The 19,670-nt window shown below is 49.7% G+C and overlaps 1 protein-coding gene across 2 annotated transcripts in view; it reads left to right on the top strand.

Annotated features, from left to right (window-relative positions):
* Positions 1-19,670, top strand: part of XKR6 (XK related 6) — a 188,446-nt gene that overhangs the window by 109,786 nt on the left and 58,990 nt on the right. For both annotated transcript variants that reach the window (XR_003074467.3, XM_015285178.4), the window contains exon 2: positions 19,365-19,561. Coding sequence is in view for 1 of the 2 variants with exons in the window: in XM_015285178.4 (XP_015140664.2) it covers positions 19,365-19,561 (197 nt within the window). In the remaining variant the exon portion in view is untranslated. The remainder of the gene's footprint in view (positions 1-19,364; positions 19,562-19,670) is intronic.

The raw sequence follows: 19,670 nt of genomic DNA, 5'->3' as shown, positions 1-19,670 counted from the left end.
GTTGTGGGGGTCCCTGAGTGGCAGAATACTCATTGGGGCAGGATACTCAGTAATGCAAGCAAGACATTTGAGAGTGAAGCTGCTTACTTTCCCTTGAGGTAATATGCCCTTTGCCAAAAGCAGATGTTTTAGGTGGCAACTCCTATGTTGGAAAAACTTTTGTGGGAAGGGCTATATTTGTGTCCAAGGTGGTCTTCCGGTTCCATCTCCATAAGCAGCTGCTAAGGGGAGTGTGTTCATACAGGATGTGGTACATCTCCTGTATCTTGGCATGCATGGGGAAGAAGGGGCAACAAATAGAAGGCAGTTTTGCAGTGTAGGCATGGCCTTTTTGTCCCATCTGTCACAATTTCGCCTTCATGCCTCTGTTTTACAAGCAACAGCACAACAAGGCAGGCAAATCAGATCTCCCATCCCTTGAGGATCTGAGATCTCCATTCAGTTGAGGAGGTTGAGGATCCAGTCTAGGTCCACCCTACCTTTTCCATTAGCAGGTTGCACTCTGCATTGTTGGGTTAATCCCAGATTCTGGTTTAGATCCACCCTACCTTGTCTATTAGTGGGTTGTGCTGTGCATCGTTGGGTTAATCCCAGATTCTGGAGTAGGTCCACCCTACCTTGTCCATTAGCAGTTTGTGCTGTGCATCGTTGGGTTAATCCCACATTCTGGTGTAGGTCCACCCTACCTTGTCCATTAGCAGTTTGTGCTGTGCATCATTGGGTTAATCCCAAACTCTGGCCTAGGACTACTCGACCTTGTCCATTAGCAGGTTGCACTGCGTGTCCTTTGGTTAATCCCTAATTCATCTTGCACTCTAAATTAACACCCCAGCAGGATGGGAAATACCATGGAGGGAAGCGAGGGGGCAATGGGGTCTGATCAGAGGGGCTTCCTGCCTCCCTACAGGAGCCTGCCATCATCATCACTCTCCATCCTTCAGCTCAGGCCGCCCATGCTGGGTTTGATGCAGGTTTTCAGAGCCCGGAAGAGGAGCAGCTTTCCTGTAAAAGCCACTGAGCGGCAGGTTTCATCTCTCCCCTGAGCTGCCTCTCAAACACTGAGCTAAACCATCCCCTCTGCTCATTAACGTGCAACTGGGAGAGAGGCAGGAACTTCCTAATGACTGGCGGCTCAGGAGCGAGGAGCCGCTGCTTTTATTATTTGTCATGTCGGAGCTGGTTTCGCCTTTGATTCCTCTGATGGTAGGAGGGGACTGCTGACAGCCAGGGCTGAAAGCAGGCATCACTGAAAGAGGAGATGAAGGCCCAGCCTAATGCCTTTTTTTTTGGTGCTGTGCATTTAAAGAGATGGGTTGGGTAATCCAGAGGTCTGGACAGCGTGAAACACCTCGCTTTTGAATGCCTGCAGCAATTTAAATGGAGGAACTCAGAAACAGGCCGTTTTTTTTTTCTTCTCAGCGTGTATTTTTTTAGCAAGCCTTCTTATTGAAGCGATGGTCGTGGAAAGGGCTGGAGGTAACCAATATATTTTGCAATTTCTGCTCACCGGTGGGTAGATGGGCAGAAAATCATCCTGGTAAGACCAGTTCACTTGCTGTGGAGGATAGAACTCTGGTTTTCACACCAGCATTGCCGGAGGGTTTGATCATCATTCCCCGAATGCAGGAGGATGAAAAAGTTCTTCTACTGTACACTGTTGGTGAGGCCAACTGATGGCCGGCAGAGGACTCAGTTCAGACCCCCTCCAACACAATATGCAGAGGGACAGTCTTAAAGGAGCTTTGTTTATCACCTCCATCCATTAGCTCTCCCTGTGTGCTTTGGCCACGTCAGCTCCTCCAAAGGGTACATGCATGTTGTCACCCTCCACCCCCATTGATGAATCCACGTGTGCAAGCTGGGCACCATCTCATTTATGGACAACTTTGGATCCCACCTGTAGATGCTTTGTTGTAAATGGCACGTGGCCTTACTCTTTTTTTTTTAATGGAAAACCAACCAAACCTTCCAGTACTACAATGTAATGTGTGGTGGTGTTTTTGCAAGCATTATATGATTTACCGAAGTGATAACTTCCTATAGCAAAACTTATAATGGGATACAAAAGCAAAATTGATTTTAAATTATCATGGTAAGCTTGCAGAAACACTCCCATTATTCAGCAGAATGGGTGAAGGCACTGAAGTTTTTGCAGCTGTTGAAAGAAAATGCTATTAAAATCACAGACTCTCGTGATGGCAATCACCAAGCAGACCTGTGGTCAGTGGAACATCAGGAGTTTCATGCTTGGTTTTGAAGGTGTATTGATGTCCCTAAAAGCAAAGCTTGCCCCTTCCTTTTGACCACCTCTGTGCATGGACGGGTGCCCTCAGTCTGGTGCTCCCCAAACTAACACCGTTTTTCACTTGAAGATTGGCATCCCAAGTCAACTTTCACCATGGGTGGCTGAAGCTGGGGAAGAGTGTAGTGGGCACGATGGTGATGAGTTGATGGTTAGACTAGATGATCTTAGTGGTCTTTTCCAATTAACAGTTCTGTGATGCATAGAGGGAAGGGGCATACTGAAAAACCCAAGGGCTCTTGCTCAGACACCAAGTCTACTTGAGCCAGGGGCTGTTTTTTTGGATGCTGGAATGCATGAGGAGTATGATACACATCTCTCTTTCAGCAAATAAGTATGTGTCGTGGAGAAATGAGACCTGAGGACCCACCTAAGGTCATAATAATCAATTATGGGTTCTCATCCCAAAGGCTTTAACCTTCTACAGGAGTGAGGCTATCAGAGCCCTGGGAAAGGACCCTTGTGAGATTAAGGCTTTGCAGAGGCAGCAGCTATCTCAGGCTGCCTTTGGTTCACAGAGTTAGAGATGCTTTCCCGGGGGGAGAAGACTGACAACGTTAAACGTTTACAATAAATTGACATAAGGCTTTATTAAATCCTGTCTGTCCCTGGTGATGAGAGCACGCTGCATAGCTGTAGCCACAATGCACCTGCCCTGCTCTCTGCAGCCCTGAGCTGCTCCCACTCCTGTGGGCACTGGATGCTTGCTCCTCTAGGAAACTCCAGTAGCAGGGATGTGGCCAGACTCTGCCCATTGGCCATGAGGCCAGAGGAAGACCGTGGAGTGTCCCTGGAGGTGTTCAAGAAACATTTAGATGTTGTACTAAGGGTCTAGTGGGAAACGTTGGTGACAGGTGGAGGGTTGGACTGGATGATCTTGGAGGTCTTTTCCAACCTTGGTGATTCTGTGATTCTGTAATAAATCTCCTCTGCATCACTGCTAAGGTTTGAATCCATCCCTGACAGTTAAAGTGCTTCGGTAAGCTAATGCAAAAGAAATTGATGTTGGAAGCCAGATCTCAAAACTAATACCAGACTCCATTAAGTAAATAGAGATAATTTATTTGTCTCCGTATGCTTACCCACCCACACACGCACATGGAGTGCTGTAGAGCACGTGTGTGTACAGACAGGTGTGGAGGGAAGCTGGGATCATCTCTGTGCCCTGAGATGTCCTGGCACGACTCAGAAGTGGCCAAGAAGTCTCATCAGCCTTAGCATGGCGTCGTGGCCAACCTGGCAAACTTGATGAGGGTCACTCTTTCGAAGAGATATTCCTTCAAACCTGCTTTTTCGGGCAGGTTTCTCCTAAGTAAAAGTGATTTCAGCTTCATTTTCCTTAGCAGCACGTAGAAGTTCCTGGACTGCCTTCTAAGGGCTGCATTTGGGTTTTGCTGGTTTTCTCCAATTACAGGAGTGAGTTGTGACTATGGGTTTTAACAGAGGAATAGGGCTTGGGAGAAATGTCTTTGTAGTGGTAGGTGTGTGAAATAGAAGGGTAGGGGGATTGACCTTGTGGTGAACGGATTTAGAAGGGAAGGAGTGACTGAGGTGGTCTTTCCAACCACAGTTGTATTTTGTCTTGAGTCAACTCACTGATCACAGCACAGTTCCCATGGAAGAGCGTGCGGTCTCCCACCGTGAGCAATCAGCCACTTTCCATCATTTTGATGAAGAATGTCTTCTATGGAGGGGAAAACCAAAGTAGCTGAGTCCAGTGCAGTTGGGATAGCAGGAGATTGAAAAACTGAGCTGCAACATGTGCAGACTGCCATGGTGGGGATGCAGAAAGACTGGGCTGGATGGGCTGCCAGACCCATACAGAGCTGAGGTCACATCGAGGCCTGACTGAAACTCGCAGTGCTTTCCTTTCTTGGGCCTAGAAAACTGCCTTGGAAAAGGAATGAATATTTGGAGTGTGTGGATTCATTTATCAGCTTTACTGCAGCCAGATGCTCTAGCAACGCTTTGTTTTCCTATAGCATCTACTCTGCTAAATGGCATAAGCAGCTTCCAGCCACTGCAGAGGTTTTTTTTTTCCTCGTGGTGGAGAAGGCAACCCACAGCAATGGGAACAAATGAGGATGAGCCCCAGAAAAGCCTTTGAGCTCTGCATGGGATGCTCCATGGGCAGCAGCATCGATGTCACCCCAGCCTCAGCCCTCACCCCTCTAATGGGGCCTGGAGGGGACCTGGCTGTGCGGAACAAAGCCATCTGACATGGGAGGATAACAGAACTGGGGGGTGGCAGCAGAGTGGGGCTTTTCTCCTTCTTGAACGTGATGGGATTTTCATAGGGGTCCTGGACCAGCGATGCAGCCCTTGAGAAGCTTGCACCGTGGGCTGAGACAGGGCAGCATCAGTGGGAAATCAAGGGTCAGGCTTCGGCTCTTCCACAAGCTCCCTGTGTGACCGCGGGCAATTTATTGCATCTCTCAGTGCCTTGGTCCCCTGCTGTTAATAACACATCCCTTCCATTGCTGTGTCTCTGTCCTTGTCAGTTTAGATTGTAAATCCTTAAGGGCAAGAACTGTCTCTTACTATTTGTATGAACCGGACTCCCTACAATCAAACTCTGATCTCAGCAGAAGCCTTTTAGCATCGCTGTAATATAAATAACAGTGATACCTGGGAGCCAGGACTGCTAGGTTCTGTGCCCAGGTCTCTCAGCACTGCAGTGCACCAGGGACCAGCTGCTTCAGCCTCCTCTAGAGTGAAACACCTATAAAACAGTGGTCGGAAGGACTGGCTGAATGGGAGAGGAATGGAGGATCTGATCACAAATGACGTTATTGTAGGTTGACGGGGTGGGAGTTGGATAACCAGTTGTGAGTAATTGATCTGAATGTGCTTGAGTTTCCTACAGAGTTGATTACAGGTCCTAAGAAAATGAACGAGAGGGGTTTTGTTTACCCTTAGGGCTGATCCAGTACTCAGCAATGGCTTCACTGTGTGGCTGCTCTCCTGCTCCTCCACACTTCCCGTCCTTCTCTGCCTGCTGCCTTAAGAAACAAAGCTGTTCAGAGGGGTGTATTCTGCCCACGTCCTACTCTGTGCCGCCTACAAACCTACCCAGGTCAGAGCCACGATCTCCAGCTTTATGTGCTGCTTCTCTTTGCTAAGCTCTGAGCACTGACATGGTTGTCAAAGGGCACTGCTGGTGACAGGAGGACTAGCAGCCCTGGAGGATGCCAGGACAGAGGGGATGGCTAGCTGTGGCTTGCAGGGATGTGCAGGCTCTGCTGTCAGTCTCGTGGCGAGGCTTTCTTCCAGCTGGTGATTGCAGTGGGCAGCAGGAGCTGAGGGGGACAGGACCTCCAGGCTTGAGGTGAAAAAGCTGAGTCCCCAGTGGGAAGGGGTGGACAGGGAAACAACTAGCAGAGGGAGCAGGAGTGCCTGCTTCCTTCTCTGTGGCAGGCTAGGATTGGTTTTGTTGGCTAGGTAGCCCGTTGTGATAGAGATTCCTCCTCTGGGATGAGTCCTAGGAGCTCTGTTCACTTGTCCACACCTTGGCATCCAACACCATTCAAGGCTGTGAGAATGGCAACACATCCCTGACTGGAGGTCCAGTAGAGCACAGCAGCTGGCATGGTTTTTTTGCTGCTGTCTGAAACAGCCTTCAGTGCCTATTAGTTTTGCCTCTCGTCTCTCACTTCTTCAGAGATGCCTTGGAGAAGCCAGTGGGAGATTCGGTCCTCCATGGGGGCTTTCGTTGAAGGGCAAGAATGCACCTCTGGTGGGGTGAGGCATGAAGGACCCAGAAGCCACGGGGCAGGAGATATTCTGGACAAGAGATGTTCATGAAGTGTGTCATCTTGTCAAAGGGTCACCTTCTCACCTTGGAGCTGTGTGTTTGCTCCACAGAGGAAAAGAAAACTAGGTTAAGCATTTGATGGACCAGTAAACCTCCCGAGCAGTCCTTGGAGCTATCAGAGGGAAATGCACTTCATTTTAGTGTCAGCTTTGCTTCCCATGGGAACATCCTTTCCAATGTGTTAGCATGGTGCCTGGCACTGGCCCAGTTCCCATATTCCCCAAGCCTTTTCCATGGGGAATGAAGTATGTGCATCCGGCGCGAGTGAGTCCTCAAAGTGGCTTATCAAAATCATGGCAGTGAGGTGAGAGACATCTGATAACAACACGATGCCAAGGACGTTGGGAGGCATCTGGTATCAGCCATCACATCTGAGCTGGGTTTGGGGACCCTGCCTGTAGTCAGCATAAGGAGATGGGAGATCTGTAGGAGGTGTTACAGACACTTACCTTAGGGTGGGATGAATGGCCTTCTGGAAATAACTGTGATAAAAGATGGGACTTCAAGAGGATGGGCTTAAATTAGTTTTCCCACTTTGAAATGGCTGAAGTGAGAAAGCGAATCCCATTCAGGGAGATTTGGGTCCTACTTCTGTGGCTCCAAGACAAGATTTTTACATACACAGCTTTCAATATGTAACTCCTATCACGTCTAGGGCTATCTGATAGACTTGTGGATACGGGAAGGGGAGATCCAGGTATTCCACACAGCTGAGGGAAAAAGATGATGTGTTGAAAGCAAGGGGAAAGAGAGTTGATTCACCACCCCCCTTTCCAACAGAGCGTCCACACCAAGATGGTGTTGATTCTCCTCCCTGCTGGCACCCGGCCACTCTTTGCTACTGAGAAAGTGTTTCCGGCTGTGGGGAATCGAACCTCCATGCTCTCCTCTCTGGGCCATCCTTCGAGCTGGCTGATGAGAGCCTTCCTGACATGCTGCCATGTCTCAAGAGATGCCTAAGTGTTAGATATCCTGCACCGCAGCCCCAACATGGGAATCTGAGAGCCTCTTCTCCTTGCTTGGCTCGGCGTGGTTAATGGGTTCGCCTGCGATGTTTTATGGCCAAGGTCAAAGCTGCCCTTCAGTCCTAGCAGAAATGGGATCTGGACCCACATGAAGGGGTTTGAACCCACCAGGATACTCTCCGGGCTGATAGGAGTGTGGGGACCGTTCCTAGTTGGGTGCTGAGCTCCAGGCCAACACATGGGTTGGTGTGTTGAAGGCATGGGACAGTGGAAGAGGAAGTCAGGAATCCTCAAAGGGAAAGAATCTGCATCATTTTAACCAGTCGGGGCTCAGCTTTGGAGGGAAGGGACAACCTGAGTGCGATTCAGAGTCTGTAGTGGAGGGGTTATAGCAAATCCCAGCTCCAGAGCTGGCTCCATTTTATGGATAGGACATTGCTCAGAGCCTGTTCAAGCTGCTCACTAATGGCAGGTCTCTCAAATGTCTCTGCACACGTAGGTGATGGAGGCTAAGTCCCATCATGTCTGAGGTCCTTACTCCTGATCTAGTGGAAGCTGTGCCTGCCCATGGCAGGGGGTTGGAACTTGGTGATCTTTAAGGTCACTTATCAGTGACCTTAAAGTGTTCAGTGCAGGGAGTGGGACCAGATGTCCTTTAAGGGTCCCTTCCAACTCAAACAGTTCTGATTCTAGGAGTAGATGGAATGGATTCACGGAGTGCTGGAAAGTCTTCCAGGCCCATCCCAGCAGGCAGCTGCACCACCTTTCCCATCCATTCTGCAGCCTGAGCTTCCCCAGCTGCTTTGGCCACACGCCTTCCTCCTTAAGCAGAGACCTTTTCATGTTCTCCATTGCTGGATCCTTGTATCACTGCACAAGGTTAAATCCTGCCTCCAGGAGACAGTACTCTGCAGGATCAGAGGAGGCAGGAGAAAACAGGGCGGCCAAGATCAGGGCTTTGGAGACAGCATGCAATGCCAGCAGGGAAAGACTGTGCCTTTGCACTTTGGAGAGGCAGTTGGGCAGTGAATGACGGAGGGGCTGAATGATTCTGCAGGGCAGGGGGAGCACAGGGGGAGGAAAATCCATTCATACATTACCGGAATCAATAACCCCCACGTGTCATTTAAGCTGGCCTTCCCCTAGAGAAGTGCAAGATGGAAAAGACCTCTCCTGCTTTGCTGATGAGAGCAGAAACCGTGCTTGGGCTCAGCCAGAGGAAGGTGCCTATAAGAGATTATTCAGTGGTGACTCCTGAGTCATGTCTAGATCAATGAGTTCAGCAATTTATTGATGCTTCTGGGATATATCTCGTCTGAGCAGTTACGATAGTCAATGTTAATGCAGCCCCCCCCTCCCTCCCCCCTCCTGCACAACGCAGGGCAGCTGCCTTGGCTGCATCAGGCATGCAGGAGGCATTCGTTTGGGCTGGGGAAGCATTGTGAGCAGCGGGAGGTCGAAAGGACGGGTGTGAGAAGGAAGGGCTTTATTGCCATTTGTGTCAGGTGCTCACCTTGCACATCCGAAAGGAGACAAGAAGCTGATCCAGGAGGGGCAGGGAGACGAGGGCCTTCCGAATTGCAAACCTCCCCCTATCACCCCATCTCCTCAATGGAGTGGGGGAAGTCACTTGACCTCCCTGCCTCCATTTCCGTGCTGAACTGCGTGAACATCAGCCCCTCGTTGCAGGGTGCCCTGCCTTGCAGATGCTGTCTGCTGGTGCAAAGCTCCTGCGGCTGCATTGGTGTCACTTGGACAAACTGCCCGCCAGCATGTGTGCTCTGCAGTGAGCGGGGGGGGGGAGGAGATGTGCTCAGGTGGCTCTGCTGCCATTAAGCTCTGAGCAGCAAGCTCCTTTTGAATTGGTAGGAGGAAAGGAGAGGGAGCCATTGCTGTAACACTGCAATGCCACACCTGGGCTGCTTTTTTTCCCTGATGGTGACCACTACAAAGTATCCCTCTTTGCTTCATTATTTACAGTCAGTCTTAATGAGGAGCCTATTTAATGAAAGAGCTGCAATTGCAGGTACTCACAGGCTCCTGTGTGCTGCTTGCTTTTCTGCAGTGGTACGTCCATACCCTGAGCCCCCAGCAGCTGGAATAAGTGCTGCGAGTAGGCAAGCTGCTGGGATGCTTGTTGTTAATCATGGGGATGGGAGGAGACCTGTAACATCACTGCAGGTAATGCGAGGAATCATAGGATCGTAGAATGGCCTGGGTTGAAAAGAACCACAGTGACCATCTGGTTCCAACCCCCTGCTATGTGCAGGGTCACCAACCAGCAGCCCAGGCTGCCCAGAGCCACATCCAGCCTGGCCTTGAATGCCTGCAGGGATGGGGCATCCACAGCCTCCTTGGGCAACCTGTTCAGTGCATCACCACCCTCTGGGGGAAAAACTGCCTCCTAATATCCAACCTAAACCTCCCCTATCTCAGTTTGAAACCATTCCCCCTTGTCCTATCACTATCCACCCTCATAAACAGCCATTCCTCTCCTGTTTATATGCTCCCTTCACGTACTAGAAGGCCACAGAGGTCTCCCCGCAGCCTTCTCTTCTCCAAGCTAACCAAGCCCAGTTCCCTCAACCTTTCCTCACAGGAGATGTGCTCCAGCTCTCTGACCATCTTAGTGGCCCTCCTCTGGACTCATTCCAAGAGCTCTGTGTCTTTCTTGTACTGGGGGCGCCAGGCCTGGACGCAGCACTGCAGATGGGGCTCAAAACCCCCAGGATACCACGACACCCCAATGCAATGCAGCGTCTGCACGTGTGTGTGTGCGTGTTTGCAAGCCTGCAGTTGTACTCACAGACCCCGTAAAGAACTGAGTACAAACGTGCTATGCGATGCGCCAGTGCATTTCCTCTGGCCAGGAATAGCTGATGAGTAATACAAAGCAGCGGAGGTAATAAATATTGAAGAGCTGGATAATGTTGAAGTTCCGTGTAATCATACAATCACAGAATGGTTTGGAATGGTTTGGGCTGAAGGGGACCCTATGGACCATGCAGGTCCAACGCCCTGCTGTGGGTAGGGATGTCTTCCAGTAGACCGGTCTGTCCAGAGGTCTTGAATGATGTAAGGGCCTAAAAAGCAAACACCCCCAATCCTCCTCCACCCGACTACAGCCAAAGTGGGTGTGATGACTTTTCCAGTCCCTTCCATGGTCCCCATCAGGATCTGCATGAAGGTGTGGCAGGCACGGATGGGCTGACAGCCATCAGACAAACAAGGGTTAAACTCCTTCCTGGCAGGCTGGGAGGACACTGTGTGATTTCTGAGAGCCCAGAGAGGAAGGCAGGCCCTTGGTAATGTATGCACAGCTTCTGTGAAACTAAAAATAGCCAAGATCTGAGGCCGCTCTTCCAGGATTTCACAGGCGCTCACCCAATTCTTAGCTCCTTTTTTCTCCAGCAGACAGCAAAGCGAAGGCGACAGCCTCGGCTCTTGTGCAGTGTCGCTGTGTCGGAGCCCTGCTCTGGGGATGTTGTGACCCGACAGCACAGACCAGCTGGGGATGTGCTGCTGAATGCTGTATCCCAGGGCTGTGGTGGCCCCTTACGAGGCTGGGCTGCACCCCACTGACCCCCCCAGGAGGGTTTTGGTGGGGATCCGTTCCCTTTGCTCTCCTCCTCAGCTCCATGGTTTGCATGGGAGTGCTACCCAATGACTTCGGGTCCTACTTTGGCACCAGTGACCTTGATGGCCAAGGAGAGAGTAAAATCCTGTAAATTCAGTACATTCTACCCTAGAATTCCTGTCAGGTGCTTGATGAGCTGGAGATGTGACTCCCGTTCCCCAGCAGCTGGAGCCTGGGAACAGGAAACGTTTCCATCTGACCAAAGGGATCAGCCCCTCATCGTGGTTCTTTTTGCTTCTGGGGTCCAGATCAGTTTGGGAGGGTTTAAACCCCAGGCTGCCTGCTGTGTCTGTGCAGATCTTTGGAGCAACTCTGCCAAAAAATGGTCTGTTAAATCATCCGGGAAGTGGAAGACCCTAAGAAGAAGAAACCTCCACGGTGTGCCTCCATCTCCAGGGACCCACACTGCAGCCAATGCTTTCCTCTCTGCTGCTCTCATCCTCCATCAAGGGATCCTGGGGGCTTGCAGAGAGCTGTGAGTCCATGTCCCTGTCTTCAGCTCCCAAACCAATGCAAACTCATCCTCCCCTGAGATACCTGGTGGCTCTGGGGAGTCCACATGGTGCCAACTTATCTCTGGAGACCGTCAGGGTTAAGTACTATAATGCTGCTCATCCCATAGAAAGGGCAAGGTGACTGTTTCCATGCATCCCTGTAGTATCGTGCCCTTGAATACTTAACATTTTTGGAGCCCTCAGGCACTTCTTTGGGTTTGCCCTGAGACTTGCCTTGCGAGGAGCCAAGACCAGACAGGTCATTCAAAAGACCTCCATCTACTTTCAAGGCCGCATCCGTTTTGTAACGCTTACTGGACTGGGACCACTTTGGTTTCTGAAGGAAGAGCCCTGACATTAAACTCCGTTCACTCACACACCCTAGAAATGAAAATTCACTCTGAGCTCAACTTCTTTCTTTCTGCAGAAAGCTATTTAACAGCTTTGATTTAAAACAGAAGGCTTTGCCAGGGGCGATAGCAGTAGCTATCGGAATATACTTTAAGTAAATAAGGGTGTGTTAAATAGGGACGGCATTGGGACTGCAGAACTGTGAAGGGTTTGGGGAGAACCTGTGACAGAAGAGGGCATTTGGCTCAGTGCTGGGATATGAGACCATCCCACGTGTGATAGATGCTGTGGCATCTCTGCAGCACCCAGCACTGCGATGCCCCCTCCAGCAGCCCCTGCTACCCTGCCTGCTCTTTTGCACGGCACAGAAGATGCTTCCCACATTAAAATTAAGGAAAAAAAAAAAGGGCTTTCATGCCATGGTGATGAAGAGGTCCTTGTTTGCTTGTTTGTTTGTTTGTTTCTCCTGTTTCGGGCTGTATGCTTCGCAAAGTAATTGACAAGTCAAAACATAAACATGATTTCTGTGAGCCCATCTCAGCACTGTAGTAACTCCCGCTACAAAGCTGATCTCTGACGCTGTGTTGATTTACTGAGTGAAGATCTGCCAGTGGGGATTCTGTCTGTCCCCGGGAGCCCCATGGGCCATGGGAATGCAGGCGAGGAGAGGGGCTGGGAAGCAGCTTGCAAAACTGGAGCTGTGCTGATGATGCCAATGACACAGGGTGGTGACGCACTGAACAGGTTGCCCAAGGAGGCTGTGGATGCCCCATCCCTGCAGGCATTCAAGGCCAGGCTGGATGTGGCTCTGGGCAGCCTGGTCTGCTGGTTGGTGACCCTGCACATAGCAGGGGGTTGAAACCAGATGATCGTTGTGGTCCTTTTCAACGCAGGCCATTGTATGATTCTTTCTGTTATATGATTCTATGACACAGCCATGACTATCTGTGCAAACAGAGGGCTGCATGCCAGGCTCCAGCTAAGCATGCTTTCTTGCAGTAACAGCCCAGATTTGGAGAAGTTTGAGGAAGTAGTGGTGGAAAGTGGGGCTAGCACTTATGGTTTGTTTCTCTTCTTCTGGCTGTGGTCCTTCAGTCTGTGAGTCAGAGACAAATACCCGCAGCTACGGAAGGAGAAAGTCACACAGATGAATGCCAGGAACAACCCCCAGACTGCACAGCATGGGGACAGACAGCACACGTGTCTTCGGCCTCTGGCAGCTTTAGCTGCAGTGATGCTTCTGCCCCAGTTCTCTGCCCCGCGTGTCTGCTGGAGGTTATGACCCCAGCACTGTCAGCAGGATGAAAGCACACCTGCAGCTCTGCCATGAGGTCACAAAAGACAGTCCTAAATCTCTGCTTAAACTGCCAGTAGAAAGGGAATTGAACACAGGCAGTGGGCAGCGTCCTGGAGGAGGCAATATAGTAACTGCTGTGCTCTACTGGCAGTGCAACTGAAGCTGCTCCATTGCACAAGACCTGGAACATTACTCTGAAATTATAGAGTCTTAGAATGGCTTGGGTTGGAAGGGACCTCAAGGATCATGAAGCTCCAACCTCCCACCACAGGCAGGGCCACCAACCTCCACATGTAATACCAGCCCAGGCTGCCCAGGGCCCCATCCAACCTGGCCTTGAACACCTCCAGGGATGGACGGGGCATCCACAGCCTCTCTGGGCAGCTGTTCCAGCACCTCACACTCTCATAGTAAAGAACTTCCCCCTGATATCCAACCTAAATCTTCCCTCCTTCAACTTGAAACCATTCCCCCTTGTCCTATCACTGAGTAAAAGGTTTATTTCCCCCACTGTTTATAACCCCCTTTTAAATATGGGAAGGGTCTTTGGGTCCCTGTCCTTGGGGATTTACAGCACTTGGCTGCACAAAGCCATGACCAGTCAGAAGTTATCCCCACTTTGAGATGAGACTTGGTCCATAGACACCCAGGACTCCCTTCCAAACCAAATTACACTATCACTCTGTGATATGATCCTCCCTAATGTACGATTTGTGAAATAAATCATATGCCTCTTCTGTGGTTGGTGTATAGTAAAGCCATCTGTGTTTTAAAACAGCTTTAAACTAGCTTAAAATACGAAATGATTACAGTTTCTCCTACACAGCTGAAGAGTGGCACTATCATTTTTTTTCTAGCAGATGCTACAGTTGCAAACAGATTGTCTCAAAATGACCTTATATTATAAATGGGCATTCAAATATCATCCCCTCTCAAATCCGGGCGTTTATAGAGTGAGATTTTGAATCACATGAAGGCAAAGTGTTTCCTCTGAAGAGGTGGTCATTCTGAAAGTTGGACTCACAGGATCACAGAATGCTTTGGGTTGGAAGGGACCCTTAGGGTCAAGTAGACCCAACCCCTCTGCTATAGGCAGGGACACCTCCCTCCAGACCAGGTTGCTCACAGCCCCATCCAGCCTGGGTTGACTTGACTTGACTCTGTCTTTAAAGAAAACAGATGCTGACTAATGCTCTTGAGAGTCTTGCTCACAGAGAAGCTTTGAAGCCAAGATAATGAAATAATTTTGGCATTCCAGGTTCAATGCACTCTGCATCCCAGCAAAGATGCTGTCCTCCTCTGCTGGTTTACAGAAGTCACAAATGGTGTCGTGCTCTTCATGTGATCATCTCTGAAGCTTAGAACAGGCTTGTTTTGTCTTTAGCAACATTCTCCTCAAACAAGCAAGGCAAGGCTTGGAGATTATTAATTATTAGGCATGGTTTGAAGCAGTCATCTAAATAAAGGGTAGTTGTATACTAAAGCATGTTTGCTAGGAAGGAGAGGGCAGAAACTACAAGGCAGAAGGACTGAAATACTTGATGAACACACTTTTTGCTGCATGTTATTCATTTTAGGGTACAAACCCCATCAAAAAATGCCAGCAGTGGCAAGATGTGGGAAATACTGGTGATGGTTGGACTGGATGATCTTGGAGGTCTTTTCCAACCATGGTGATTCTATGGTTATGTGATCGTAAGATATCAGAGAGTTCTGAAAAAAATGAAGGCCTGATGGACGCCTCCATAATCCAGAGAGATATAGTCATGTGTGATTGACATAGTATATGAGGAAGATTTCAGGCATCCTTGCTTGCTTCTGAAGTGGCAAGTGATATTTCCCAATGCGGCAGTGGTGTGGGCCCAGGACAGCCAGCAGTGGTGTAGAAAAGCCCTGAAATACCCTTTGGGAACTATCCCAGGGCCAGGAACTGTTCCCCAACATGGTTTGGATGCAGCCAGAGGAAGCAGTGCTGTGTCAGCACTTGGATGGAGCCCAGAGTTACTACCTTGGTACTCCATCTAGGAACAGTAATTGTCTGTGAATCCTTATTGCTAGCTTGCAACATTATAACAAAGTGAAAACCCCTAACAAATGTTGATATTGAGCATGTTAATTGCTCTGGTAATTCTATGTTTGATTTTGATTTTTTTTAACAGATAGCATTTTACTTTCATGTTCTCCTGTTGCTTGAGCGCCACGTCTTATATTCCTTTTTACATCCGTTAGAATGAAAATAATTCATTAAAATTAAAAAAGCAGGCCAAAGCCTCAGCTGGTGTAAATTGCTAGAGCCCTATGGATGCCAGCTTGCTCCAGCTGAGATCTGGCCTTACGTAACCTCATTTTAAGGCTGTGTTCAGCCAGCCTCCCTTTCAAGCCTTCCAGCTGAGCGGTTCCACATGTCCTGATTTCCTTCCTTCCAAGGAGTGGGCTTTTAATCTGCAGACACCCTCTGGTGCATAAAGATAGTGGCCCTCTGCAAGAGTTAGCAGGAGCGCCTGTGGAGGAGGTGGTAGGAGGGTGAGCCAGCAGCTGGGGAGCTCACCCCAAACCATCCTTCTTCTCCCAGGGCTGAGCACTAGGGACAAGATTGGTGCCAAGGGATGACGAGGGAGATGGTGCCTGTCCACACTGTGTGCACTGCTACCAGGTCGTTCAGGTCATCACCATGCATGTGTGGTACTGTGGGAGAGGAGAGCTGCATGGAGAGAAATGAAGGAAGTTGTAGCTGCTGCCTTCCTGGTCCTGATGAACCCCAATGAAGCCAAAAGGGCACTGTAAGGTCCTGCAAGCATAGTTAACCTTTTGAGCTTCTCCTTACTCTAGTGCTCCACTTCTGGTCTGTAGGGACCAGTCAAGAGTCCATCCACGTCCCTCTACTGTCTGTGATCTTCTAGGGTCAAAAATGAACCTATAAGGGTTAAAACTGTCAAAAATGATCTTTGAGGTCAGAAATACTCTTTTTTTTTTTTTTTTCCATCCAGGATTTGCTTCTCAGAAAGCAGTAGTAGGCTTGGTTATGCTTGGTCAAGATGAATTTCCTAACCTGGAGTTGCTGGGAGTGGACTGAGTAGCCCAAATCCTATTCCCTTCCATCTTTCCATATACCTGTGGTAAACTAGGTGATTTCAAAACCTGGTCATGGGCGCTGTAACTTCATCAGGCTGCTAAGCGGTTAGCATCACTACTAGATTTAGCATCACTACTAGATTGATCAAGGCATAGTAGTGCTCTCCCAAATAATAACCATGACTGGGTTCAGGACTGAGCAGGGGCCAGAAATGACTCCCAGTACTGAGCCTGAAGGCTGCCAGGTGGCTTGGGGTCACGACAGAGCTCATTTCTGGGGTCATCTCGGACCAATTGGCCTAGGTAAGGCAATCAGGCTCACATGCTTTGTTGACTGTTGTAGATGCAGCATGAGATTCTTGAGCTTGATCAGCCTGTGGTTGTGTGGGACAGGCCATTAGGACACTTACTCCCTCAAAACACAAGCCAGGGGCTAGGCTGCTATTCCTTAATGTGCTTCTGTGGCTCTCACATACACCAGTATCCTCATCTTTTCCCTTACTGCCTGGGGCATCCTCCTACTCTTTCTGCTGGTGGTACTCAGCCACCTCTGTCAAGAGAACAGAGCCAAGGAACAGACAGTATCCTGCAACAGTCCATGCTGTTATATCGTCCATGTAGGCTCTGGCAACTTTGGCCAAGGCCAGCCAACACAGATGTAGGCACGTGGAGTCAAGTCATGCCAGCTGGCCAAACACTTTGGTCTCTTTTGTTTAACGGTACAGACACAGCCTCTGACTCCACAATCCCATCTCCGGGCATTTCTGCTAAGCAGTCGTTGTCATCCATGGGGTCCTGTCCAAAAGTTATTTGACCACGTTTTTGCAGCTGATGGCTTTTGCTCCTCCAAAATGTGCTTTGTCGCAGGACAGCGTCGCCTTTGCCCCACACAGTTTGTGTGCTGCTGCAGCATCCGTAGTAAATAAGCATGAGAGTAATTATACCAACAGGAATTCTGGGAGCCCTGCCAGAGCGGAGGGGACAGCCAACCCTTTGTGCATGTAAAGAAGAACACCCCAACCCCGAATTAGTCCTGTCTCTTGAAGCCGTGATGGGACTCAGAACTAAAAATACACGTGTGCACGCAAATACACTCGTAGATAAAAATAGCCAGCATTCCAAAAAAAAAAAAAAAAAAAAAAAGAAACCCCGAAGTAAGGCTCCTGTATCCAAAATTAAGCTCTTAAATAAATAAATTAGCCTGATTTTCAAAAGCACAGAGCGGTGAATGGCTTTCACTGACATAAGAGGAAGCATCGTGTTGCTGAAGTTTGAGGATCAGGCCTGAATATGGATTTGAAAGTCTAATTATAGAACCCTGTTTGCTGCTGGCAAAGTATTTTTGCCTGGACCGAGAGATGGAGTGGTTTGTCATCTCCTGGTGGTGAGGCAGGACTTGCCACCTTGGGAAGCTCAAAAGTCTGAAGCATCCCCTCCTTTTCAGAGGCAGAACGCAAGGGGTGTTAGCCAAGAGGTTGGGGTTGGGAGGTGGGGAGAGTCATAGAAGCATAGAATATCCTGAGTTGGAAGGACCACCGAGTCCAGCTCCTGGCTCCACACAGCACCACCTGGTGCTGTCCAGCAGTCCCCCAGTCCATATGTATAGCCATCCTTGCCCCATCCCAGGTGCAGAATCCAGCATTTGCACTTGTTAAACTGCATGCAGTTGGCGATGGCCCAGCCTTCCAGTTTGTCCAAATCTCTCTGCAAGGCCTCTCTGCCCTTGAAGGAGTCAACAACTCCCACCAATTTATCACTGAGACATCTGGGTTCTGCTCGCCGCCTGTCTGGAGGACTCAGGAGGGCCCTTTTGGGCATCCATGACTCAGTTTCCCCGACTATGCATTTCTGCCATCCTCCTGTCCTCAAAAAAGAACGGTGTCCTTAAAAACCAACAACTGAGGGACGGCAACATAGGGCTGGAGAAAAGCTGTGAGTAAGGACTGAACGAATAGTGTTCGTTTGCTGGGCTCTCGGTGGTGCTGGGAGGAGGCCGGCTGCCATGGGAAGCAACTGAGTCCATGGGCGCTTCCAACCCACTGGGGCTCCGCTGGGGCTGTCCCACCAGTGTCACCAGTGCCACCTGTGATCGGTGTAGCATTTTTCTCGAGTGTCGAGCCCCACCTGGTGGCTTTCGTGCGTCAGTCGTTTGGTGTCCTCTGAGTCTTCCTTCGGGGTCTTTAATTTTCTGTGGTTGTGAACAGCAAACGGGAAGGGCAAGGTGCTTGAGCAAGGGCAGGGCTTGCAGAGCTTCTCTTCCCTCTCCTTGCCCCTTATTTAGAGCTACAGAGGCTACCAAGACTTGCATCCCTTCCTCCCACTCTTCATAGAGTGGCCTGGGTTGAAAAGGACCTCAAAGATCATCTTGTTTCAACCCCCTTCCTTGCCATGCAGTCCTGGGTGGCCAGGAATGATCTCAGAGGTTTGCTGGAACCCCGGTTTGTGGAGCTGGGAGCCCATCCCAGCACCACGTCCCACCTCTATGCAGGCATCTGAGATGTTGCTTTCTATTGACTCTCTCAGACGACCAGCTTTGGGATCAGCATTAAGTACAGCAATTCCTGTACTACATCTCAGAGCACATGGTTACAGCTACTGCTCAGAATTAAAGAGAACTACTCTTAGGTCATTAATATCAGCAAGAATTAGCAGGAAACCTATTAGGAGATACTTATTTTCTTAAAATGTCACGAGTCTTGTTAGATCTGGGCAGCTTGTGCTGCCCTGATTTGATCAGCTCTGTTGACAAAGGTTGGACAAAGGTTCTCCCAAGGGAAGTTGTGTCCTCAGGGTGAGGTTTGCAGGTCTCCTTGCACACCTGCTATGGAAACAGAGACAACAGAGCGGTATCTATCCACACACAGCACCTCCTTCTAGTCCAGCACTGCCAAAAACCTCAATTGCTGACCGGTGGCAAGCTGTGTGGCCTTTTGCATATGTAGATCATGTGTGCTGAAGGTAAAAATGCTATCCTGTTGCTCCTCCAGTGATGATATGCAGTCGTATCTCTGGGGTTCATGAGGGAGGGGCCTCTGTGGAGTGCTAAGGGGGCTTTGGCCATCGGTCAGACCACCACCAAGTGTCATTAGCAGCCTTTGCCATGTAGCTTCTCCTCTGCTCAAGAAAACAAAGTAGAGGAGTTGTTTCCTTGTGCAAATGTTCCATGAGCATTTCCTACCCCTCATGCGCCATACTTGGGTGGTGTAAGTCAAAGGTGTCCCACTTCTGCATTGCACAGTGAGGATGCTGTAGGTTTCTCAGATCCTACAGGAGATGCTGTTAGAGCTGCAGAGACACCTGTGTCCAACCCAGTCTCCCTTTTCCCCCCAACAACTCACCCACCCCCAACTACTGACCCCCACAGCCCCTTTCCCATTGGATTTTGTTGAACGCCAGAGTCTCACGCTTCGCTTTTCCTCCTGTTTCCTGCAGGTATATCCGAACTATGTACCTGGGGATCCAGAGCCAGAGGCGGAAGGAACACCAGCGGCGTTTCTACTGGGCTATGATGTACGAATATGCAGACGTAAATATGTTGCGCCTCCTGGAAACCTTCCTGGAGAGCGCTCCTCAACTGGTGCTACAGCTCTGCATAATGATCCAAAAGAACCGTGCAGAAACATTACCATGTAAGTGGGCCCCTCGTCCTCCCCTCCCCATCTTCCCAGCCTTCCCCATGATCCCTTGCTCAGCTGCCGATGGACGCAACCTAATGGTGTTACAGGGCTGCCACTTTGG

Source organism: Gallus gallus, chromosome 3, assembly GCF_016699485.2.
Source record: "Gallus gallus isolate bGalGal1 chromosome 3, bGalGal1.mat.broiler.GRCg7b, whole genome shotgun sequence".
Taxonomy (NCBI): Eukaryota; Metazoa; Chordata; class Aves; order Galliformes; family Phasianidae; genus Gallus; species Gallus gallus.
Note: the sequence above shows the minus strand (reverse complement) of the source record. Positions and strands in the feature narration are given on the sequence as shown.